This window comes from Peromyscus leucopus, chromosome 1 (genome assembly GCF_004664715.2).
Source record: "Peromyscus leucopus breed LL Stock chromosome 1, UCI_PerLeu_2.1, whole genome shotgun sequence".
In the NCBI taxonomy this organism is placed as follows: Eukaryota; Metazoa; Chordata; class Mammalia; order Rodentia; family Cricetidae; genus Peromyscus; species Peromyscus leucopus.
Genome location: NC_051063.1, coordinates 54512804 through 54539788, shown reverse-complemented (window position 1 = coordinate 54539788; position 26985 = coordinate 54512804). Strand labels below are relative to the sequence as shown.

At 42.9% G+C, this 26985-nt stretch overlaps 1 protein-coding gene across 2 annotated transcripts in view; it reads left to right on the top strand.

Moving 5' to 3' along the window:
* The window catches only part of Plaat5 (phospholipase A and acyltransferase 5), a 29590-nt gene extending 23394 nt beyond the window's left edge, over positions 1-6196 (top strand). Inside the window, exons 5-7 of one of the 2 annotated variants that reach the window (XM_028853753.2) lie at positions 2054-2316; positions 3359-3559; positions 5104-6196. In XM_028853753.2, coding sequence (XP_028709586.1) covers positions 2054-2316; positions 3359-3451 — 356 coding nt within the window. In that variant the 3' untranslated portion in view covers positions 3452-3559; positions 5104-6196. The remainder of the gene's footprint in view (positions 1-2053; positions 2317-3358; positions 3560-5103) is intronic. The other variant, XM_037207587.1, reaches the window with a different exon arrangement.
* Positions 6197-26985: the final 20789 nt, after the last annotated feature.

Here is a 26985-nt window from a genome sequence, read left to right as displayed (position 1 = left end):
GCAGAGTAGGGCATTAGTGGGGTTAAATTAACTTTTGTGAAATCAGTAGATTTTCTTGGAACACATAGGAATAGAATAAGTTAGAATAAGAGACTTTTTTTTTCTCTTAGAAAGAGACGTATGTACTGTGTGCAACCATCCAGATGGCTCCTGTGGAGAAACAATCTTTTTTTTTTTTTTTTTTTTTTGGTTTTTCGAGACAGGGTTTCTCTGTGTAGCTTTTCGCTTTCTGGATTCGCTCTGTAGACCAGGCTGGCTCGAACTCACAAAGATCCGCTGGCTCTGCCTTCCGAGTGCTGGGATTAAAGGCGTGCGCCACCACCGCCCGGCTCGAGAAACAATCTTTTAAAATGTCCTGATACAAGCCGGGCGGTGGTGGCGCACGCCTTTAATCCCAGCACTCGGGAGGCAGAGCCAGGTGGATCTCTGTGATTCAAGCCAGCTGGCTACCTGGGCTACCAAGTGAGTTCAGGAAAGGCACAAAGCTACACAGGGAAACCCTGTCTCGAAAAACCAAAAAAAAAAAAAAAAAAAAAAAAAATGTCCTGATACAATGCAATAATACAATTGTATTTGATACAATAATAGTAGATGCTTGTGAGATACAGTGTGATTAGGACTGCTTTGCAGTGCTCACACACAGGTGGTTAGCATAGCCACCTCCTCTAATACTGTTTCTTTTTCTTTGCATGTGTAGGTGCATATAATGCTCTCTGTGTACATGCATGTTTTCTTGCATTCACATGTGGAGGCTGAAATGTCATCATGTCAAAAGACACCTTGATATCAGGTGTCTTTCTTGATCACTCTCTCTCTGAACCTTATGACTTACCAATTGTGGCTGGCCCTGGGGATCTCTCTCTATTTCTCCCTCCCAAAGATTAGGGTTGCAGATGGCCTCCATTCTTGCCTGGCTTTTCCATGAGTTCTGAGGATATGAACTTTTATCTTTATGCTTGTGGGGCAAATGCTCTATCCATTGAGCCATCCCCCTCCGTGCCCTATATTTCTTTTTGATGAGAATATTGAAAATCATCTCTTGTACATGATATTTAACGTCTACTCATGTGGTCTCAAACAGGTTCCTGACTTCTTAGAGTTTCCATGTCTTCTAAACACTGAGTGTGAGAGAATGTAGCAGCTTTCGAATGTTTCTTTTTTCCTGAAGCTGCAGAGCCCCACCTTGGTGGTAATGAATACCAGCTCTTAGTAGAGTAGGCACCAGAGGTCCAAATAGATGATTTCACTGTTCCCTTGCAGAGGGAGGCATGGTATGGTGGTAGAGCAGGCACCAGAGATCCAAATATGTGACTTCACTATTCCCTTGTAGAAGGAAGCATGTTTTGGAACCACTGTTGTCATGCACATGACAGAGCCTTACCCGGGGGTGACACACAGTAGATGGAGATTACTGGCATCTGCTTAGGAAACAAGGCTCAGCTTCCAAGACAGGGTCAGGCCAATGCAGTCTAGTCCAGGGCCGTATGATCGGGTATTTCCAGAGTTGCTAACAAGAGATTCTTCTAGAGGTGAACAGACCATGTAACTCAGGACAAAAGATTTCTTGGGTGGGAGCTGCCTCAGTTGGTAACGTGCTTCCCGCACAAGCATGCGATTCTGAGTTCAGATCCCCAGCACTCATGTAGAAATCTGTGTATGGCAGAGACAAGTGAGTCCCAGAGCCCACTGGCCAGCCTGTCTAGCTACCAGGTGAGCTCTTGATTCACCGAGAGAGATCCGGTCTCAAAAAATAAGATGGAGAGTGATTAAGGAAGATAATTTGCCTCGGCTTCTGGCCTCCACACATGCATGCACACCAACATACCTGAGCTTACCCTCCCACCCACGTGTGCATCCCCCCCTTCATCTTCAAGAAAAGCATCTCTCAGGAAAGTTGGTCTTCTATGGTACATTTAATCCAATTCCTTCTCCGATATGCTCTGAATTGATGTTTTGATTGAGAACTTCACGGGAAGTGGCTTATGAAAGGCAGATCCAGCGAATCCTGCCCCCTCGCTCCCAGGGGCCTTCAACTTTTGCCCTTGCTCCCCAGGTGAGGAGTTTGAGGTGGGCAGCATCACGTCTATCTTCAGCAACCGCGCCGTGGTGAAGTACAGCCGGCTGGAGGACGTGCTGCATGGCTGCTCCTGGAAGATCAACAACAAGCTGGACGGGACATACCTGCCCCTCCCCGTGGACAAGATCATCCAGCGCACGAAGAACATGATCAACAAGATAGTGCAGTATAGCCTGATTGAGGGGAACTGTGAGCACTTTGTCAACGACCTTAGATACGGTGTGCCCAGGAGCCAGCAGGTGTGTTCTGAGCGCCCTCGGTGGCTCCTCACTGTGCTTTGCTGTGCTTTGTCGGGTCATCTTTGATGCTGGGCATGGATATGTCATCTTCCAGCTCTTGTCATATCACCTGCCCCGCTCAGACAGGCCAGTGCTAACATACAACACAGGACACGTGTGAAACAGTCCTGAAGCCTAAATATTTGTAACAGTTTAATAGTTGACCCTTATTAAAAAGACTTGATGGGTAGAGGGAAGTGCAACTCCTTGTAGATAATGTGAGATAGAATGAAACTCCCCGAAGGATTAAAGGTGGGACACCATTTTCTGTTTCTGCCTCTCCTGTGATTTTTATCTTCTCTGCACAGAGTGGCGTCAAATCTCCCTACTGTTATTTACCTCTCAGAGCATGCCCCCACTCCCTCTGTCCATTTGGTTTTCCAGCATCCTTCTCTCTCCTCTGTATCCTCTGTTTGCCTGTGCTGTGTTCTTGTGAGGCTTTGTGCTAGGAGCGTGGTGGGCTCCACTATGAAGGATCTCCCATCCCGTGAGCATTTGCATGTCAGTAAAGACCCCCAAATGGAGGGCACGATAGGAGGTCCTCTGAAGATGTGTGGGCCCAGGAGTCATGAGATTGAGCTAAGTGTGAATACTGATTCATGTGCAGTTGTGCCCAGGTGAGTTTCCCTCCCTGGCTTCCAGAGTCCCTTTTTGTTGAATGAGGGCCTCAGTGGCTTCAGCCTCTCCTGTGTAGAGATCCTTTGCATCATGCACTACTCTGGAGGCAGAGCCTATGCTGAATGGCTCCTGGGAAAGAAAAAGGCCAGAGGTTCCATGGCCTGGGGGAAAGGGAGCCTGCCCTGCCTTGGGTACCTGTCTGCAGATGCCCCCTTGGCTGGGTCTCTGGGAACTTTTGGAGATGTAGGATAGGACAAGTGGTCCCCTCCTGTAGGAAGAGACTCCAGGATGGCTGGGTCCTGAAGGGGATGACAGGGGTAGGAGCAGGGGAGGGTGCCAGCCTGAGATTGGTACCCACTGTCCCATGAACCACTGTGCTTTGCAGGTGGAGCACGCCCTGGTGGAGGGAGCAAAGGCTGCAGGAGCCGTCATCTCAGCAGTAGTGGACAGCATAAGACCCAAATCTATAACTGCTTGAAGATGCTGCGGATTCCGAGTGCAGGAAGAGCCACCAACAGCTGCAGGGCAAAGATGCACCTTCCTTCCCCTTTGCCTTCCTCACCCAGTGGCCCTGTTTAAGAAGACTGTGAGTTTCTGGAAGATTGGCATGTGTCTAGTTACCTCCTCTGACATCTGTCCACTGTAGCTGATGTAGACCCTCACACCTTCAGCATGGGAGGAAGTGATAACCTGCTGTGTGACTCTTCTATGTGCCAGGCACTGTTGGGGCCGTTTCATGTGTTTGTTTAAACTTATTCCTTTGTTTGTTTCTTAGGGCCAAATTTATCTTGTGGCCCTGGGAAATCATCAGAAACATTCTGGAAACTCATTTAGAACATCCCCAGGGGCTCTTTGTAGGGTTCTCAGATGTCTCTTCTTCTGTTTATCTCTGTCCTGCCCTTTCAGACCCAGTGTGTCGTTTGGGGGAGGGAGGGTGGAAAGGACACCAAGGAAAGCTGTTGCTCACTATTTAGGGCCAACGGTACCTTCATCTGACTAGAGGGGTGGCTCAGTGGTTAAGCGCACTTGCTGCTCTTGTGGAGGACCTCAGTGTGCTTCCCAGCACCCATGGTGGTGGCTCACAACAACTTTTAACTCCATCATTGTCCTCTGGCCTCTCTAGGTACCAGCACACACCCACACACAGACACACATACATTCACATGCTTAAAATTTAAAAAAATAATTATATTTTTTATTATACATTATCTCTTTAACAACCTCAGCTGCCTTCTCAGCACCATCCCAGACACTCCCCTGTCCTAACATGCCCTCTGTCAAACAAGCCAGTACATAATCTTTCAATTCAGCTTCACTTAGGTTCTCAGGACATGGGCAGAATGAAGCCAGATTCTTGCCCCAAATATCACACAAATGGTTCCCAGCTCAGTACCTGATAAAGTCCTTGTTTCCCTCTGAAACCCCAGGAGCCGGGCATTTTTCTTAGCATTCTCCTCTTCTATGATCCCCCCAGAATTGCTCATTAAGCTCTGCTTCCAGCTTCTGAGGGCTTTTCTAACCCCAGATTTCAAACTCCCACATTCTAGCTCCAAACCACTTCCACATGGAAGGACCACATGGTGAAGATTCTTATAGCAGTGACCCATGTCTTGGTACTGATTTCTGTCTTAGAGTCTAGTCTGCTCTTGTTGCTTTGATAAACTACTCAGATAAAAGCAACTCAACGAAAGCAACTGTGAACTTACTTAGTTCACAGTTCCAGGTCATGGTCCACCAGGGTGAGGAAGCCACGTGGCAGGCACTTGAGGGAGCTGGGCACGTTGTGTCTGCGGTCAGAATAGAAGAGCGGTGAATGGGTGCATGGCCACTGCGCAGTTCCCTTCCCTTTTTCCAGTTCAGGGCTAGCCCGTTAAAATGGTGCTGTCCTCATTCAGGGTGGGTCTTCCCACCTCAGTGAACTCAATTAAGAGCATCCCTTCCAGCCATGGCTCAGAGATCCATCTCCTAGGTAATTCTAGATTTTGTCAGGTTGACAATCGACCCTGACCATCAAGTGTCAACTTTGTTCCTTTCTGTTTAAAAATCTTGGATTTATAGCACAACCAATCAGACTATTAAAAAACGTATAATTGCCAGAAAAATTGACATTTCCATTCTGACTGATTTCAGATGAATATTCGAAACATCTAAGTCCACTGACCTCCACTGTGTGAATGAAGGAGTGATTTTGATTGGAAGATCTGAAATTGTTCCTGTGGATTTTACTCTGTGGAGAGCCAAAGTCACCCAAAAAAGCTAGAGATGGTTTCCCCCATGGCTCTGGAAATGCCTGGAAAATATGAAGGACATGGACAGCATGCATTAGCAAGATGGAACTCTCAAAATGTTTCTGAGATCTTTTAGGCTGCTTGCTCAGGGGCCTTTCTTCTGTTGGAGGGAAACAGACACAATGAAGAACTTCAGTGTTTGTCCGCCATCCCTTTTTCAGCATCCAAAACTTGGTCCCTCATTCAGCTTTTTGGATACAGGAGCCTTGGCACACTTCTTGGTTGGAGTTTCCTCTGCCCTTTCCCATCAGCCTGTGTGCACGGCCATCCTGGATGCTTGCAGTCTGGCAAGCCCTGGTTTCTGCGCATCGTGACTAGCAAGAAGCCAGTACCCATGATTCCCTTTCTTTGCCTCCCTGATACCTGGAAGATCATCTGGGCCCCAACACGTCTTCTTTCAGTCTTTTAACTTGTGGCATTGTCTGTGTTGAGACTTCCTTCGAGGCAGAACCTAAGCCCCAGGCCTCTACAAGCACAGCCTCTAGCCTTAAACTAACACTGTTATGTTTTAGTGGACTCCTTAATGATTCAGAACTCTTGGACAGCGTTGATGTCTAAGAAGCAAACAGGGATTTGATTAACAAACAGCTCCCCCACCATAAAGTGTTTAGCGACTCTGATAGTGAACTCCTCCACCTCTTGCTCACTGCTCTGGCTCTCTGGTGCGAACCCCATAGGCAAAGTATATTATCAATTATGTTCCCTCATCCATTAAAAAAAGCTATAAGCAGTGGTTCAGGGTACCCAGGTGCCAGACCATTGACATTCTGCGTCAGTTAGGGAGATGAAGACACATGGGGCCGTAGACCACTTTCTGGACAGCAGTCCTTTCTGTTTTCAAGCTGTCTGTAAGGCCATGAGCTCTGGAATTCACATCTCACACATTCAAGATGAGGAGGTGAGACTTTATTAAAGCTTTTTTTTAAAGAAACAAATGTTGTTGCAGTTTCTGCATTGTAGACTAGGAATTGAAATCTCTTCTTTGAGGAGACCTGTCATGTCGCCATTCTGAGTGGGCATGTGTCCCCTGTTGATGGTAGGAGGGCAAGGGCAGGGGGAGAGCCCAAGGGAAAGTGACCTGAATGCAAATGTTTCTGAGATTCAACATTGGAGGGTGAGGTGGGTCAGTGGTGGGGCTGGTCCCTTGGCATGCGATGACAAATCACAGACATGGGATGTGCACTCGTGGTTAGGGAGGCGCAGGATCAGTGACACGTGAGTCAGCAAATGCTGCTATCTGGATGTTTTACGCTAGGATAGGCTGACTTCAGGAAGCGATGTTGCTGAGGTGTCACAGCCACGGGGAGATGTGGTTTTGCTAGTTGAAGTGGGAGGATAGAAGTAGAGAACGTGTCAGTCAGGTATGCCATGCATGCGTGTGTGTACTGAGGCTAGAGGAGGACTTTGAGTGTCCTCCTTTATCACTTTGTCTTGAGAGTTTTTTGGCTGAACCTGGAGCTCGGTTGGCAGCCAGCTAGCCTCAGCAAGTCTCCTGTCTCCACTCCTGACATCCAGTGATGGGATTACAGGTGCATGAGGCCACGCCCAACTTTTTACATGGATGCTGGGGATTTGAACTCAGGTTCTCATGCTGGCATGGCAAGCATTCTTACCTACTGAGCCCTCTCCTTAGTCTCTGACCCTATCACCATGGGTCTAGTTAGGGGTACATGTCAGAGACTGCAGGAGAAGGGGCCAGAGAGGACCCTTTTGTGGACTAGGAAGAGAGACAAGCTGTCTCCTGTTTTCAGCTCAGAGTTTATTTCTCTCATAATCACTCTTTGTTATCTTAAAGCTTTTTTTTTTTTTTTTTTAAATCAGGTATGCTGCTCCCAGGAATAAAGGGAGGAGTCAAGATCCATAGTTGGTAGACACAAAGAACGTTGTAGACATGGAAATAAGACTCAAGAGTCACCAGTAACGCTGTTACTACGTAAACTGTTCCTGGGGAGATGTACAAGTATTCAGAGAGGGCTACAGTGACAGAGCAGGGTAACAGTCCCCCCACAGTCCAACTGGGACTTCCTTATAGGGCTTGCTTACCCAGCATGGGTGAGAGGCCACTTACAGGGCCATGGGTGAGGGGCCACTTACAGGACCATGGGTGAGGGGCCACTTACAGGACCATGGGTGAGGGGCCACTTACCGGACCATGAGTGAGGGGCCATTTACAGGACCATGGGCCATCACAGACCACCAGAGTCTCACCCCAGCATGGATGACTACGCCCCCACAGCTGTGTAGATTGAGTCTTTCCTTTAGTTCACCTTCTACATTCTGTTTTCTAGTGCCTCCGGAGACTCCCAGACCACACGCAGCTGAGGCCAAATTACACATAGCTGGCAGTGTGTGTGTGTGTGTGTGTGTGTGTGTGTGTGTGTGTGTGTGTAGGCAAGGGTGATTCTGGAATCTGTAGGATGTCCCGGGATGCTTTGTCACCCATGGACAAGAGTTAGGAGAGTAGAGACTGAACTCATGACATATTAGTGGTGAGAGACCATCTCAGCCCTCATACTGTTCTCATGAAAACACTTTATTATGTTAGCAGAACAAGTTGCAGTCATTTGGACTCTAGGGGAGTTGGAGCCACTGAAGGTTCTGTTCTGAGTGTCTCATTCAAGGCTTCCAGCTGGGCAGGATTTTTAATGTAAATAAACTGCTTTGTAGCAGGAATCTTAGAGAGTATTATTAATAAAACAAACCTGAGTCAGGTATTGGGGTGAGCTGGAAGATCAGAGAACCAGAACAAGCCACAGCTACCTCACCTTGCCAGTTCCTCAGCTGGTCTTGTTTCCTTAGACTGGAGGCCTCTGAGTCCTCATACAGAATGGGTCTCAGCTGAATTGTGCTGCTCCAAAGCCTGAATGCTTAACCAGCCAAATGCTTCTAGTTTCTGGTCCTCACGCCTTATATACCTTTCTGCTTTCTACCACCACTCCCTGGGATTAAAGGTGTGATGAGTCACCATGCCTGTTTCCAATGTGGCCTTGAACTCACAGAGATCCAGAGGGATTTATACTTCTGAAATGCTAGGATTAAAGTTGTGAGTGCCACCATTTTCTAGCCTTTGTATCTAGTGGCTATTCTGTCTCTGACCCCAGATAAGTTTATTAGGGTGCACAATATTTTGGGGAACACAATATCACCACACTGCTTAGATGTTTTTGTTTGTTTTTATGGTAGGTTTTTGTATTGTGTTTCAAAAATATTTTAGTTTCTCAAATTACTCCGTTTTCTAGGAGAAATATGAAAAGATGAATTTATTTTAACGTTTTTGTATATGTGCATGTGGTGTGTGTGTGTGTGTGTGTGTGTGTGTGTGAGAGAGAGAGAGAGAGAGAGAGAGACACCCCCCATATATATGCACACATATGTGAAGTCAACATAGAGTGTCTTCCTCTGTCATACTACATATTGTATTTAAGACAATGTCATCAACTGAACCCGGTGCTTGACTGATTGGCTGGACTTGCTGGTCAACAAGCTCCTGGGGTCTGCCTGTCTCTGTCCCCATATGCCAAAGTTACAGCCACGTGTGACCCTGTCTGGCTTTTTTTACATGAGTGCTGGGAGATTCAACCCCAGGGCCTCATCCTATCCAGCAGGCACTTTACCAATCAAGTCAACTCTCCAGCCCCCAATTCATGTTTTCGAAACAGGATCTTGCTCCTTAGCCAGGCTGGCCTCCAACATGTGACATTCCTCTCTCAACCTTCAGAGTGCTGGGGTTACAGATGTGTGTTCCCATGCCTGGCAAAAGATTAATTTTTACATTTACTTTTGGAATGATTGCTTAAAGTTCAACTTCACAGTTAAAGCATCTCTGAATTTATAGTGATGTGGGAGGTGCATTACAGATGATTAAGTTTTGGTATTTTCAGTTCTGTTTCATAAGAGGAGCCTTTGAAACAAAGTCACCTGTGGTCAAAAGTTTCTTGTCTTTTTGCCCTGATGAACACTGGCTACTCTGTGTTTTCCTAAACCCATCAGCAAAAGGACAGAGAAACTCTGTCACAAAGATGAGAGACCTTGGCTTTGACTGATGTACAGAGCAGTAGCTTCTATGTTTTTCTTTAGTGGCAGGCACATTTAGTGTCATTGAGCTGCTCAGTGTAGAAGAGGAACTAATCGCTGGTTCATGAAGGTAGCTAGAGGCATCTGCTAGACCGGAAGCCCTCAATGACAGTGTCTTCCAACAGTTGATGGGAAAAAAACAATAACAGTAACATCAGCCAAGTATTCCTGCTGTTCTAGATACTGTAGCATGTGCTCCGGAAACTTCTCTATGAGGAGCTCCCCTCACCCATGGTTATGTGTTAATGTCTGCTCTTTCCACCATAGACACAGTGGCCTCCTTAGACACATAGGCTTACTTTGCCAGCTTTGTCCAACGCTTTCTCTGGGTAAATACTGACTTTGTTTATGTCTTCATTTGATGAAATAAGGGAATTAAAGCAAAGATCTGATTTATAATGAACCAAGAGATAAGTAGGCAAAATAAAGATCAAAGATACATCAGTAGGGGGCAGTTTGGGGACCAGCAAATGGCTGTGGCACTCAGTTGCAGGGGCAGACTCAACTTCACATGATCATAATATCAGAGATTGGCTATTAGGTGAGTAGTAGGAAATATTAATGAGTCAGATACTCTTTCAAACCAGTTTATGGCCCATTTGGGATAGTCTCCATGGTCTCTGTACGGTGTAGATGCTGCTGTGGTTTGGGGAAGTGCCCCCTCTAAAGGTCCATGTGTTAAAGACTCAGTTGCCATCCTCTGGCTGGAGGTGATGGTACCTCATTAAAGAAGTCAAGACATAAAGGGGATGTTAGGACCAGATCCCTTTTGGTCCCATTGCTTTTGGCTACCATGAGGTGAACAGGTCCCCTGCTAGTGTCCCCATTATGATGATCTGCCTCAACATAGTCCCTAAAATAAGGGAGCTAGGCAACAAAGAACTGGATCCTCTGAAATCATGGATCCACAAATTTCCTCCTTCTAAGTTGATTCTATGAGGTATTTCATCACAGTTGATTAACACAGACACTGAGTTGTAATATCCACATTCCATAACATCTCACGAGCCAAAGCAACAAGGTACATCATTTTTGTGGAAATGAGATTTTGGTGCAGGGAGGAGCCAGGGGGCCGTGAGAGGGATGGTCAGCCTTCCAGGAATGATGCAGCAGAAAGAACACCAACCTCTCAACTATGGCAGAGCCAGCATACCAGGACAGCTTTGATATTTCAGGGAACCCAGTTTGGTCTTATTGTAGCACAAGCAAGATTTGGTATAATTTCAGTTCAGGAGAATACAAGAAGTGTCTCTATGCCTCTCTCAACTATCAACACTCAGGTTCTACTTTGTATTTTTATCTATGAGTGAGTGTCCAAGGCAGCTGAGAAACATTCCCTCTCACCCAGAGTCCTGGCACTTCACAGGAATAAGAAAAGAATAAGTCAGCAACTGCTTATAGGTAATTGATGGAGCAGTCATCTGAGGCACATAATCAGGACTAGTATTTTCAGGGCTGGGTTTAGGAAGTGTGGAGTGGGAAGGCTCATCAAGGCTTGCATATGAAGGCTGTGTATCCAGATTCCACATGGGGGAGCCTAGCAAATGCATGCTATTAAGAAGTATATTGAAAGATGGGGTGGGGTGGGGTTTGCTCAGTCAGCAGAGTACTTGCCTTGTGAGCCTGAGGACCTGAGTTTAACCCCAGGAACCTATGTAGAAAAAATTATGTGTGGTGGTCTGTGCTTGTAATCCCAGTGCCAAGGCAGTGAAATAGGGGGATCCCAGAAGCTCACTTGCCAGCTAGTCTAGACTAGCTAGTAAGTTCCCACTCAATGACAGACCTTGCTTCAAGGGAAGTGGGTGGCCCCTGAGGATAACACCTGAGGTTGTTCTCTGGCCCTCATATACACATGCACACATGTGTGCACAGCTCTTCCGCACATGGAACACACACATGTGTATACTCATGTATTAAAAATGAGAAATGTGTGGTTAAAATAATACATGACATTGTTGACCTGTCAATCTTTAAATATGGGAAGAAGTTAGAAGTGGACTTGTGTTAGGACTCTCTGAGTTGCTCAGAAAACTCAACAAAATAGCTTAGTCATATGAGGAATTTACTGGCTTAAGTGACTGTCAAATCCTGGGAGACAGTATGTCTGAGACTAGGGCATCATGGTGTCAGCTTTAAAATAATATGCCATGTCAGTGGTTATTGTGGAGAAGGGGGAAATCCAGGTGTGTGGAGAGAGCATGGCCATAGCATCTCTGAGACCTCTGCCTTCTCTTCTGCCAGGGTAAGAATAGGCTGTGATGAACCAAGTTGTTATGCTGTCCAGACTCTTCACTAGGGAAGCTTCACAGTTAATGAGATACATTGGGCAGTTCTCATAAACAGATTTCCCCTCTCTGGTTATTCCATAAGAAATATGTGTTCTGGGGTTTATGGGTTCTATAGTCTTGTTCCATTTTAGCATTATGGAGTACCTACCATTGCAGGCCAGGCTCCTTGGGAAACAGACATTAAAACTAATGTTTGTGGGCAGGAAGTTTACTAGTGGTTGAGGGAGGAAGCAGGATTGGCAGAAGGAGAAACTGAATGGCGAGACAGTCATAGGAGAGACCCGAGACATTCTATTGGGAGCTCTGGAGCTGAGTGTTGCCATGAAGCAGTAAGGGGACCAGTCCCTCATATCTTCTATGCTTGGTTTGTTGATGTAGAATGCCAAGGAAGATAAGGTCACTCTCCCAGAGAAGATTCACTTGAGAACTATTAATCATCTGACCTTAGCAATTGGAAGAATTAACCTTTCAGTACTGTAGGTAAGAGGATTAAGGGTAGGCAGCACACAACACTGTCCACTAGGTCTACCATTCTCTAAACATTGTTAGTTTTGGGGAATTCATTTATTAAAAAGACTTAGGAAGGATAAAATCTCACTTTTTAAATGTTATTTGTAGATATAATGGATAGAATTGTCTTTAAAAGCAAGTAACTAAGATGTAGAAAAGATAACTTAGAAAAAAACCAGAATTTCACTTTTATTCAGAGTCCCAGTTGTGCCTGATGTAAGACAGACAAATCCCGTCATTTCAGATTTAAAGCAAATGTACCTATTTCAGAGTATTTTCTTCTCCCTAATGTTGGTGTCTCAGTGATGTGGAGGAAAGCCAAGTTTGACCTACCACTTCTCTTCATCCATGTCCATGTCTACCACAGAATGGCTAGCTTATCTTCTCATGTCTGTGACTGGTCTGCCACTCCGAACAGGTGCCCAAAGATGCATTTGTTACAATGTCCTACTAGGTATCCTTCTTGAGACTTTGAAAGTCCTGTGTCATCATTTGTCACATTTAGTGGTTCTCCTGGCTATAGAAGGTTGTTCAGGCTTGTGACCACGTGCAGAGACTATTTAATCCAAGTTGCTTCAAACTGGCAGAATTTCTGTTGGGAATAGTGTCTAGTTCCCTAGTTAATCAGTTTGCAGAAGTAAAAACTAAGTGTATCGGTCATTTTAATTCTGTACACGACACCATTATTTTCAGTAATAACCATGAGATGAAACAAACTCAAATCAGCAGACAGTGGATAATTTCTTTTATTGAATCTCAGACATGATGGCAGCAAAGCAATAATATAAAGTATTTTACAAAGCACAATGATTTAATTCTACTTAGGTTTTGGTTTATCCCTTGAATAAAATTGCAAATGGATGTGATGATAAAATGAAGCCTGAGTCCTAGTGAGTTTTAAAAGTGGCTCAAAGGCCTAGAGATAGCTTAGTGGTTCAGAGTGCTTGCTGCTTTTTTCAATATGGTTCCTGCAACTCTGTTGAGTGGCTCACTAACAATGCCTGTAACTCCAAGGGGACTCAATGCTCTCTTCTTGTCTGCTTGTACAAGTAAGTGCATGCAATGCACCCCCCCCTCTCTCTCTCTCTCACACACACACAGAGTTTAAAGTTCACTGTTTAATGCACATCTCCATGTCTTTAGTGGGATGAGTGGGTCTGTTCTGGATGACCAGGTACTTCAATGATTGAAGTTCTTTATTACCATAACCTTTCTTCCTTAGCATGGATGACTAGATAAAAGAGCTATTTTAGTAAATTAATACCTGAACTTTTTTGAATCCAGAGTCAAACATTGCCTTGTTTTACTTGGATAACTTCCTTCTCATGGCCTGTTGATTCTTGGTGAGGAGGTGTAACCATTCACTTCTAGGTGCCTTGTCTGAAAAGAAAGACTTTGGCAGGATCATCATTACAATCTAAAGGGGAGCACTTTCAGAAGTGAGAGAGGAAATTGGCATAATTAAGCCCACGTCACAGGCACAAATCAGGTCCATTTGGGGAAAGCAGAATGAATGACAGCAGTGCAGATGTAAAGAAATTAAGAGAGAGAGAGAGAGAGAGAGAGAGAGAGAGAGAGAGAGAGAGAGAGAGAGAGAGAATGAATTTGGGGATGGCAAAGACATGTGTCAGTTAGTACTGAAAAATCATCATCTCAGCCCCAGCAGCAGGCCAGCAGGTAAGAGTCCTGCAGGCAGGCTGCTCCATCACCACCACAACCCATTGTACCCTATAACCTACAAGACCCACTCTACCACCCAAACCCACAACCCATCTTCCTCCCCCTGGCTAACCATCCATCACAAAGTCAGCAGCCCCTAGAGCAGCCTCCCTGTGAACAGCCCTTTACAGCAACATCAGCAGACCATATAGGCATAAGCACCACCCACACCAGTTGGAAGAATAGGCACAGGCAAAACCTACACCAGCTGGAAGAACAGACTCCATAGGCACAGGCACAACCCATACTAGTTGGAAGAACAGACCTCATAGGTACAAGTGAAGTCCACACCAGCCAGGAGAATTGGATGATATGCTGGATAAATCACCCAAAATCTCACAAACCTCAACTGAGACAACCCTACTCAACTTGACAAGAAGCCAATCACCAGAACCCTTGTCCATTGAGGCCAAAAGACAATAAAGGAAACAGACAATAAAGGAACAAAAGACCCATCCAGCAGAGACATCACAAGAATCAACACCTGTTCCTATAATGATCCCAAACCCAGATGAGCAAATGGCAGTGTAAGAATATATTCAACAACATAAAGAGCAATATGGCACCAAAAGAAGCTAGTGATTCCACAACAGCAAGACCTGAACATCCCAATGCAGATGAAGCAGAAGAAAAAAACCTTAAGAATAACTTTATGAAGATGATAGAGGCCGTTAAAGAGGAAATGAAAAGATAAAAAATTATAAGAAATCAGTAAATTCCCTTAAAGAAAGCCAAGAGAAAACAATCAAACAGGTGAAGGAAATGGTTCAAGACTTTGTAGCTAGAGTTTTCCTGCCTTGCCCACAGTCAGGACAAATCTTTGTCACCCACCAGTCCCACAGCTGCTCAGACCCAACCAAGTAAACACAGAGACTTATTTTTCTTACAAACTGTATGGCCATGGCAGGCTTCTTACTAACTGTTCTTATAGCTTAAATTAATTCATTTCCACAAATCTATACCCTGACATGCGGCTCATGGCTTACCGGCATTTTCACATGCTCCTTGTCCTGGCGGGCGGCTGGCAGTGACTCCTTCTGCCTTCCTGTTCTTTTATTTCTCCTCTCTGTTAGTCCCACCTATACTTCCTGCCTAGCCACGGCCAATCAGGTTTTATTTATTGACCAATTAGAGCAACACATTTGCCATAGAGACCATCCCCCAGCACAGTCAAGTGCAGATCATCTCAGACACCTGCACTCAGGCCCATGGTCCTAATCATCTTCTATTGGGACCTGCTGGGTAAAGCCATGAGGAACCCAAGAATGGACTCTCACAGGACATACAGAACATCCCACAGCAAGACTTGAAAATTGAAACAGAGGCAATAAAGAAAATACAAACCAAGGGAATTCTGGAAATGGAAAATCTGGGTAAACAAACAGGACTTACAGATGCAAGCATAACCAACAGAATGGAAGAGAGAACCTCAGGTATTGAAGATACAATAGAGGAAGTAGATTCATCAGTCAAAGAAAATATTAAATCCAACGACAACAACAACAACAACAACAACAACAACAAACCCCCAAAACAAATTCTTAACACAAAACATCCAGGAAATTTGCGACACCATGAAGAGACCAAACCTATGAATAATAGGAATAGAAGAAGAATTCCAGCTCAAAGGCACAGAAAATATATTCAACAAAATCATAGAAGAAAACTTTCCCAACCTAAAGAAGGACATTACCTCAGAGTAAAGGATTTGGAAAAGATTTTTTAATCAAATGGACCTAAGAAACTAGCCAGTGTAGCTATCCTTATATCTAACAAAATAGATTTCAAACTAAAATTAATCAAAAGAGATGGAGATCAATTTCTTGGAGAAGGTAATTATGCTGATATACAAAGACAGTCTTTATATGATGACCACGCCCTGGCTTTATGTGCATGGCAGCCTTGATTGCTTGGGACAGAATTGAAGAAGTAGGAAAGAAAATTGAGTCATTTACAAAAGTTATACAAGTCCCAAAAGAAATCTTCACTGGTTTCTTACAAAGAGTGACTTCAGCAGTAAATAGAATGATAACAAATTCAGAAGCTAGACAGATAATAATTGATTCAAAAGAGATAGAGAAGGACATTTCATATTCATCAAAGGAAAAATCCATCAAGATGAAGTCTCAGTTCTGAACATCTATGTCCCAAATACAAAGGTACCCACATTTGTAAAAGAAACATTACTAAAGCTTAAATCACACATCAAACCCTAAACATTAAGAGTGGGAGACTTCAACACACCACTCTCACTAATGGACAGGTCTGGTAGACAGAAACTTAACAGAGACACAAGGGAACCAACATGTTATGACACAAATGAACTTAATAGACATCTACAGAACATTTCACCCAAACACAAAAGAATATACCTTCTTCTCAGCACCTCATAGAACCTTCTCTAAAATTGTACCATATACTCAGTCATAAAGCAAATATCAATAGATACAAGAAAATTGGGGTAACCCCTTATATCTCATCAGACCACCATGAGCTAAAGTTGGAGTTCAACAACAACACAAACTACAGAAAGCCTACAAACTCATGGAAACTGAACAACGCTCAAATGAATCACCTCTGGGTCAAGGAAGAAATAAAGACATTAAAGATTTCCTGGAATTCAATGAAAATGAATTCACAACATACCCAAACTTATGGGACACTATGAAAGTAGTACTAAGAGGAAAGTTCACACCACTAAGTGCCTACATAAAGAATTTGGAGAAAGACTTAACAGCACACCTGAAAGCTCTAAATAAAAAGAAGCAAACCCACCCAGGAGGAGTAGATGGCAGGAAATAATCAAACAGAGGGCTGAAATCAATAAAATAGAAACAAAGAGAACAATACAAAGAATCAATAAAATAAAGAGTTGTTTCTTTGAGAAAATCAACAAGATAGACAAACCCTTATCCAAACTAACCAAAAGGCAGAGAGAGAATATCCAAATTAACAAAAGCAGAAATGGGGGCATAACAACAGACACTGAGGAAATACAGAGAATCATTAGGTCATATTTCAAAAACCTGTACTCCACAAAATTGGAAAATCTAAAAGAAATGGACAACTTTCTTGATAGGTACTACATACCAAAATTAAATCAAGACCAGATAAACAATTTAAACAGACCTATAAACCCTAAGGAAATAGAAACAGTCATTAAAAGACTCCCCATGCCCCCAAAAGCCCCAAAACTCAGGGCCAGATGGTTTCAGTGCAAAATTCTACCAGAATTTCAAAGAGGAGCTAATACCAATATTCCTTAAATTGTTCTGCACATTAGAAACAAGGAATATTGCCAAATTCATTTTATGAAGCTACAGTTACCCTGATACCCAAACCACACAAAGATGCAACAAAGAAAGAGTTACAAACCAATCTCCCTCATGAACATTGATTCAAAAATACTCAATAAAATACCGGCAAACTTAATTAAAGAACACATAAAAAATCATCTACCATGATCATGTAGGCTTCATCCTAGTGATGCAGGGATGGTTCAACATATGAAAATCTGTCAATGTAATACACCTTATAAAAACTGAAAGAAAAAAACCCACATGATCATCTTGTTAGATACTGAAAAAGCCTTTAAGCAAATCCAACACTCTTTCGTAATAAATGTTCTGTAGAGATCAGGGATACAAGGAACATACAGAAACACAATAAAGGCAATATACAGCAAGCCAACAGCTAACATCAAATTAAATGGAGAGAAACTCAAAGTGATTCTATTAAAGTCAGAAACAAGACAAGGCTGTCCACTCTCTCCATGTCTCTTCAAAACAGTACTTGAGGTTCTAGCTAGAGCTAGAATGCTCCTTAATGGAAGAATGGATAAAGAAAATGTGGTACATTTACACAATGAATTATTACTCAGTGGGAAAAAACAATGACATCATCAAATTTGCAGGCAAATGGATGGAACTAGAAAAAAATTATATGTCTTTCTGATTGAGACCCAGAAAGACAAACAAGGTATGTACAAACTCATAAGTGAACACTAGATGTAAAGCAAAGTATAACCAGACTACAATCCTCAGCCCCAGAGAAGCTAGGTAACAAAGAGTATCCTAAGAGTGATGCATGGATCTCCCTGGGAAGAGGAAATAGATGAGATGCCCTGGGTAAACTGGGGGTGGGGGAAGTAGAGGGGAGGGGATGGGGAATGGGAACATGAGTGATCAGGATGGTCGAGTTGGGGGTGAGACGGAGGCGGAGAGTAATAAAAGAAATATCTTGATAGAGGGGGCAATTAAGGGGTTAGGGACAACCCGGTGCCAGTGAAACTCCCAGGAAATTACAAGGATGACCCCAACTAAGACTCCTAGCAATAGTGGAGAGGTTACCTGAATTGACTTTCCCCTGTAATTAGATTGGTGACTACCCTAATTGTCATCATAAAACGTTCATCTAGTAATTGATGGAAGCAAATGCAAAGATTCACAGCTAAGCACTGGGACAAACTGGGAGTACAGTTGAAGAGAGGGTGGAGAGATTATATGAGCAAGGGGGCATCAAGATCACGATGGGAAAACCCACAGAGACAGCTGACCTGAGCTTGTGGAAGCTCAGTGACTTTGGCCAGACAGCTAGGGAGTCTGCATGGGACCAACCTAGGCCCTCTGCATCTGGGTGACAGTAGTGTAGCTTGGTCTTTTGTGGGACCCCTAGCAGTGGGACTAGGACCTGTCCCTGATGCATGAGCTGGCTCTCTGGAACCTATTCCTTATGGTGGGATGCCTTGTTCAGTCTTGATACAGTGGGGAGGAGCTTGGTCCTGCTGCAACTTTATATGCCATGCTTTTTGGACTCCCAAGGGAGACCTTATCCCATCTGAATGGAGAGGGAGGAGGAGTGGATAGGGGTGGGTAGAAGGGAGGTGGGAGTAGAAAGCTGGAGGAGAAGGGGGAGGGTAAATTGTGATTGGTATGTAAAATAAGGAAAAAATAACAAGTTTTAAAGGCAAAAAAAGAACTTGTTATTAAAACATCTTAAATGCTATATTCTGTGGATCTCTGAACTGTTTGAAGACTGTCTACTTAAAATATATCTGTTTGACCTTGAAAACATACCTAACAGGACTACAAGTTTAATTGTAATAGGTGACTAACTACTAACCTGCATTTCTTTATTATCCTAAATAGTTTGTAATAATAACTTTCAAGAACTAGCAGTTTGCATTACATTGGTAAATGAAATGTATAGGTACAATAACTTGAACAAGATTAGAAGTGTATGTACAGTATGTTCTAACAAAAATAATCTCAAATTTGTATCATTATACAAAGATCCATATCAATGTAAAAGATTTAAAACAAATAGTTGACTTTCAAAAATAGATTCAATAATCTACTCTTTATCCTATCATTTCTATATCCTCCTTTTTCTCTTTTCCTTTTTTTTCAAAACAAGAACCCTGAATCTAATCTCATTTGTTCAGCTTTTATTTTAACTATTACCAATAAAACTTGTAACCAACTCTTCTTTTTTTATTTTATTTTATTTTATTTTACAATACTATTCAGTTCTACACAACAGCCACAGATTCCCTTGTTCTCCCCCTTCCTGCCCCCTCCCCTTCCCCTCAGCCCACCCCCCATTCCCACCTCCAACAGATCAAGGCCTCCCCCGAGGACTGAGATCGACCTGATAGACTCCGTCCAGGCAGGTCCAGTCCCCTCCTCCTAGGTTGAGCCAAGTGTCCCTACATAAGTCCCAGGTTTCAAACAGCTATCTCATGCAACAAGCCCAGGACCTGGTACCACTGCCTAGATGCCTCCCAAACAGATCAAGCCAATTAACTGTCTCAGCTATTCAGAGGGCCTGATCCAGTTGGGGGCCCCTCAGCCTTTGGTTCATAGTTCATGTGTTTCCATTCGTTTGGCTATTTGTCCCTGTGCTTTATCCAACCTTGGTTTCAACAATTCTCGCTCATATAAACCCTCCTCTTTCTCGCTAATTCGACTCCCGGCGCTCCACCCAGGGCCTAGCTGTGGATGTCTGCATCCAGATTCCTCAGTCCTTGTATGGGGTTTCTGGCACAACTATTAGGGTGTTTGGCCATTCCATCACTAGAGTAGGTCAGTCCTGGCTGTCTCTCGGCCATTGCCAGCAGTCTTTTGTGGGGGTATCTTTGTGGATTTCTGTGGGTCTCTTTAGCACTTTGTTTCTTCCTTTTCTCATGTGGTCTTCATTTACCATGGTCTCCTATTCCTTGTTCTCCCTCTCTGTTCTTGATCCAGCTGGGATCTCCCACTCTCTTTCCTTTGACCCTCGCCGTTCATTGCTCCCACTCATGTACAGGCTGTTCATGTAGATCTCATCCATTTCTCCGTCATTGGGTGATCCCCATGTCTTTCTTGGGTCCTGTTTTCTAGGTAGCCTCACTGGTGATGTGAGTAGCAGTCCAGCCATCCTTGTTCTACATCTAGTATCCTCCTATGAGTGAGTACATACCATATTTGTCTTTCTGAGTCTGGGTTACCTCACTCAGGATGATATATATATATATATATATATATATATATATATATATATATATATTATATATATATATATATATAAAATTTTACAATACCATTCAGTTCTACATATCAGCCATGGGTTCCCCTATTCTCCCCTCCCACCCCTCCCTTACCCCAGCCCACCCTCCATTCCCACCTCCTCCAGGACAAGTCCTCCCCTGAGGACTGCGATCAACCTGGTAGACTCAGTCCAGGCAGGTTCAGTCCCTTCCTCCCAGACTAAGCCAAGTGTCCCTGCATAAGTTCCAGGTTTCAAACAGCCAACTCATGCAATGAGCAAAGGACTTGGTCCCACTGCCTAGTTGCCTCCCAAACTGATCAAGCCAATCAACTGTCTCACCTATTCAGAGGGCCTGATCCAGCTGGGGCCCCTCAGCCTTTGGTTCATATTTCATGTGTTTCCATTCATTTGGCTATTTTTTTTTCAATAATTGAGTAAAACTGAAATTTATTATATGCCACAGTCGTCCTATGGACCTCCATGCTATATATATATAGCCTCTATGGTTCTATGGGTTGTGGTCTGATTGTTCTTTATTTTATATCTAGAATCCACCTATGAGTGAGTACATACCATAACTGTCTTTCTGGGTTTCGGTTACCTCACTCAGGATGATTTTTTCTAGTTCCATCCATTTGCCTGCAAATTTCATGCTTTCATTGTTTTTCTCTGCTGAGTAGTACTCCATTGTGTATATGTACCACATTTTTTCATCCATTCTTCCGTTGATGGGCATCTAGGTTGTTTCCAGGTTCTGGCTATTACAAATAGTGCTGCTATGAACATAGCTGAGCATGTATCTTTATGGTATGAATCAGCATTCCTTGGGTATATGCCCAAGAGTGGGATGGCTGGGTCTTGAGGTAGTTCGATTCCTAATTTTCTGAGAAACCGCCATACTGATTTCCACAGTGGTTGTACAAGTTTACATTCCCACCAACGTGGAGGAGTGTTGCCTTTGCTCCACATCCTCTCCAACATTGGTTGTCATTGGTGTTTTTGATCATAGCCATTCTGACAGGTGTAAGGTGGTATCTCAGAGTTGTTTTGATTTGCATTTCTCTGATGATTAAGGATGTTGAGCATTTCTTTTTTTTTTTTTTTTCCGAGACAGGTTTCTCTGTGTAGCTTGTGCCTTTCTGGAGCTCACTTGGTAGCCAGGCTGGCTCGAACTCACAAAGATCCGCTGCTCTGCTCCGAGTGCTGGATTAAGGCGTGCGCCACCAGCCGCGAGCATTTCTTTAAATGTCTTTCAGCCATTTGTAGTTCTTGCTTTGTGAATTCTCTGTTTAGCTTTTTAGCCCATATTTTAATTGGACTGTTCAGTACTTTGATGTCTAGTTTCTTGAGTTCTTTATATATTGTGGAGATCAATCCTCTGTCAGATGTGGGGTTGGTGAAGATCTTTTCCCATTCTGTTGGCTGTCTTTTGTCTTATTGACTGTGTCTTTTGCCTGCAAAGTTCTCAGTTTTGAGAGGTCCCATTTATTGATGGTTGTGCTCAGGGTCTGTGCTGTCGGTGTTTTATTTAAGAAGTGGTCTCCGGTGCCAATGTGTTCAAGAGTGCTTCCTATTTTCTTTTCTATTTAGTTTAGTGTATCTGGGTTTATGTTTAGGTCTTTGATCCACTTGGATTTGAGTTTTGTGCATGGTGACAGATATGGATCTATTTGTAATCTTTTACATATTGACATCCAGTTATGCCAGCACCATTTGTTGAAGATACTTTCTTTTTTCCATTGTATAGTTTTGGCTCCTTTGTCAAAAACCAGGTGTTCATATGTGCATGGATTAATTTCAGGGTCTTCAATTCGATTCCATTGGTCCGTATGTCGGTTTTTATACCAGTACAAAGCTGTTTTTATTACTATAGCTCTATAGTAAGTTTGAGGTCCGGGATGGTGATGCCTCCAAGGGTTGCTTTATCGTATAGGATTCTTTTAGCTATCCTGGGTCTTTTGTTTTTCCATATAAAGTTGAGTATTTTTCTTTCCAAGTCTGTGAAGAATTGTGTTGGGATTTTGATGGGATTGCATTGAATCTGTAGATTGCTTTTGGTAAGATTGCCATTTTTACTATGTTAATCCTACCTATCCATGAGCATGGGAGATCCTTCCATTTTCTGATATCTTCTTCAATTTCTTTCTTTAGAGATTTAAAGTTCTTATCAAAAAGGTCTTTCACTTGTTTAGTTAGTGTTATCCCAAGGTATTTTATATTATTTGTGGCTATTGTAAAGGGTGATGTTTCTCTGACTTCTTTCTCAGCCCTTTTATCATTTGTGTATAGGAGGGCTACTGATTTTTTTGAGTTGATCTTGTATCCTGCCACTTTACTGAAGGAGTTTATCAGCTGTAGAAGTTCCTTGGTAGAGTTTTTGGGGTCACTTATGTATACTATCATATCATCTGCAAATAGTAAAAGTTTGACTTCTTCCTTGCTAATTTGTATCCCTTTGATCTCCTTTTGTTGTCTTATTGCTCTAGCTAGAACTTCTAGTACTATATTGAATAAATATGGGGAGAGTGGACAGCCTTGTCTTGTTCCTGAATTTAGTGGTATCGCTTTGAGTTTCTCTCCATTTAATTTGATGTTTGCTGTTGGCTTGCTATAAATTGCTTTTATTATGTTTAGAAATGTTCCTTGTATTCCTGATCTTTCTAAGACCTTTATCATGAAGGGGTGTTGGATTTTGTCAAAGGCTTTTTCAGCATCTAAGGAGATGATCATGTGGTTTTTTTCTTTCAGTTTGTTTATATGGTGTATTACATTGACTGATTTTCATATGTTGAACCATCCTTGCATCCCTGGGATGAATCTTACTTGGTCGTGATGGATGATTGTTTTGATGTATTCTTGGATTCGGTTTGCCAATATTTTGTTGAGTATTTTCACATCAATGTTCATGAGGGAGATTGGTCTGTAGTTCTCTTTCTTTGTTGCATCTTTGTGTGGTTTGGGTATCAGGGTAATTGTAGTCTCATAAAAAGAGTTTGGTAGTGTTCCTTCTGTTTCTATTGTGTGGAACACTTTGAAGAGGATTGGTATTAGTTCTTCTTTGAAAGTCTGGTAGAATTCTGCACTGAAACCATCTGGTCCTGGGCTTTTTTTGGTTGGGAGACTTTTGATGACTGTTTCTATTTCTTTAGGGGTTATTGGTCTATTTAAATGGTTTATCTGGTCTTGATTTAATTTTGGTATGTGGTATTTATCCAGAAAATTGTCCATTTCTTCCTGGTTTTCCATTTTTGTGGAGTACAGGTTTTTGAAGTATGATCTGATGATTCTCTGGATTTCCTCGTTGTCTGTTGTTATGTCTCCCTTTTCATTTCTAATTTTGTTAACTTGGGTGCTCTCTCTTTGCCTTTTGGTTAATTTGGCTAGTGGTTTGTCTATCTTGTTGATTTTTTCAAAGAACCAACTCTTTGTTTCATTGATTTTTGTATTGTTCTCTTGTTTTCTATTTCGTTGATTTCAGCCTCAATTTGATTATTTCCTGGTGTCTATTTCTCCTGGGTGAGTTTGTTTCTTTTTGTTCTAGAGCTTTCAGTTGTGCTGTTAATTCATTGGTATGGGATTGCTCCATCTTCTTTATGTGTGCATTTAGAGCTATGAATTTTCCTCTTAGCACTGCTTTCATAGTGTCCCATAAGTTTGGGTATGTTGTACTTTCATTTTCATTGAATTCTAGGAACTCTTTAATTTCTGTTTTTATTTCTTCCTTGACGCATTGATGTTTCAGGTGGGCATTATTCAGTTTCCATGAGTTTGTGGGTTTTCTATAATTTTTGTTGTTATTGAGTTCTAACTTAGGGCATGGTGGTCTGATAAGATACAGGAGGTTATTCCAATTTTTTTGTATCTGTTGAGATTTGTTTTGTGTCCAAGCATGTGGTCAATTTTTGAGAAGGTTCCATGGGGTGCTGAGAAGAAGGTATATTCTTTTGTGTTAGGATGGAATATTCTGTAGATATCTATTAGGTCCATTTGAGTCATAACATCTGTTAGGTCCTTTATTTCTTTGTTAAGTTTCAGTCTGGTAGATCTATCTTTTGGTGAGAGTGGTGTGTTAAAATCTCCCACTACTAATGTGTGGGGTTTGATGTGCGTTTTAAACTTTAGTAGTGTTTCTTTTATGAATGTGGGTGCTTTTGTATTTGGAGCATAAATGTTTAGAATTGAGACTTCATCTTGGTGGATTTTTCCGGTGATGAATATGTAATGTCCATCCTGGTCTCTTTTGATTGATTTTAGTTTGAAGTCTATTTTATTAGATATTAGGATAGCTACACCAGCTTGTTTCTTAGGTTCATTTGCTTGGAAATCCTTTTCCCAGCCCTTTACTCGGAGGTAGTGTCTGTCTTTGGAGTTAAGGTGTGTTTCTTGTATGCAGCAAATGGATGGGTCCTGTTTTCTTATCCATTCTGTTAGCCTGTGTCTTTTTATAGGTGAGTTGAGATCATTGATATTGATGGATATTAATGACCAGTGATTGTTAATTCCTGTTATTTTTTGTGGTTGTGTTGTGTTGTCCTTCTGTGGTGTATGTTGGTGTGGGATTATCTATTGCTTGATTTTTCATGGATGTGTTTAGCTTCTTTGGGTTGAATTTTCCCTTCTAGTGCTTTCTGTAGGGCTGGGTTTGTGGACAGGTATTGATTAAATCTGTTTTTTTCCTGGAATATTTTGTTTACTCTGCCTATGGTGATTGAGAGTTTTGCTGGGTATAATAGTCTGGGTTGGCATCCGTGGTCTTTTAGTGTCTGCATGAGGTTTGTCCATGATCTTCTAGCTTTCATAGTCTCTATTGAGTAGTCTGGTGTTATTCTGATGGGTTTTGCCTTTATATGTTACTTGGTCTTTTTCCTTTGCAGCTCTTAATATTTTTTCTTTGTTCTGTGTATTTTTGTTTTATTATGTGGCGAGGGGACTTTTTTTTTTGGATCCAGACTATTTGGTATTCTGTAAGCTTCTTGTATCTTCATAGGTATTTCTTTCTTTAGGTTAGGAAAGTTTTCTTCTATGATTTTGTTGAATATATTTTCTGTGCCTTTGAGTTGGTATTCTTCTCCTTCTTCTATCCCTATTATTCTTAGGTTTGGTCTTTTCATGGTGTCCCAAATTTCCTGGACGTTTTGTGTTACGACTTTTTTGTCTTAGTATTTTCTTTGACTGAAGAATCTATTTTCTCTATTGTGTCTTCAGTGTCAGAGATTCTCTGTTCCATCTCTTGCAATCTGTTGGTTATGCTTGTTTCTGTAGTTCCTGTTCGTTTAGTCAGGATTTCTATTTCCAGCATTCCCTCAGCATGTGTTTTCTTTATTGTCTCAAATTCATTTTTCAGATCTTGGAATGTTTCTTTCATCTGTTTAATTGCTTTTTCTTGGCTTGATTTGATTTCTTCCCATTTTTGTTCGTTTTTTTCTTCCATTTCTTTAAGGGAGTTTTTTATTTCCTCTTTAATGGAGTTTTTCATTTCCTCTTTAAGGGAAGTTTTTATTTCCTCTTTGAGGGAATGTTTTATTTCTTCTTTAAGGGCTTCTATCATCTTCTTAAAGTCATTTTTAGGGTTGATTTCTTCTGTTTCTTCTGTCATGGTGTGTTTAGGTCTTGCAGGTGTAGAATCACTAAGTTCTGATGTTGCCATATAGGTCTTTATGTTGTTGCCTGTATTTTTGCACTGGCGTCTACTCATCTCTTCTTCTGTGCAGTGCAGGTGATGTCTGTGTCTGAGAGTGCCTCTCTTGTTCTAATTTTTAGTCTTGGTTTAGTAGGGGTTCTTGGTTAAATTGGTGCTATTGGGTTATTTCTTCAGGGGCAGCTGATTTTAATCGGTGAATTATATACTTATGATTCTGGTGCTCTGGTTTGGTGACTGGGTAGCACCTTCTTCTGTGTTCCCAGGTCACGTTTTGTTCATTTGTCAACTCCTCAGCTGATCTTGTTTCTTCAGACTTTAAACTGTAGGCATCTGAATCCTCTCCCAGATGGGTTTCAGCTGAGCAGGGTGGTCTCACCAACACCTCCAAGTTGTTGGGTTTCACAGGATCAGCAGCTGGGCCCTGGGTTGTCCTCAGACGGAGTGTTCAGATTCGTTCTGGTTCTGACCCACAGAGATAGCTTCTTCCCCAGGTGTTGGTGTTAGGGGCGTCCCTGTTCCAAGCTGCGTCTGCTTGTCTCTGTCCCTGGGCCTGTCTACCTCTGCGGTCCACCACCAGGCCTGTATGTCCCTGTCAGCTGCTGCTGGGTCTGTCTGCCTCTGGGGGCCGCCACCGGCCCTGTATGTACCTGTCAGCTGCCGCTGGGTCTGTCTGCCTCTGGGGGCTGCCACCGGGCCTGTATGTCCCCGTCGGCTGCCGCTGCCGGGACTGTCTACCTCTGCGGGCTGCCGCTGGGCCCATGTACCTCTGCGGGCTGCCGCCGCAGGCCTACCTGCGTCTGCTTGTCTCTGCCGCCGGGCCTGTCTACCTCTGTGGGCCGCCGCTGGGCCTGAATGTCTCTGCCAGCTGTCGCCAGGCCTGAATGTCCCTGTTGGCCGCTGCCACCGGGCCTGTCTACCTCTGTGGGCCGCCGCTGGGCCTGAATGTCTCTGCCAGCTGTCGCCA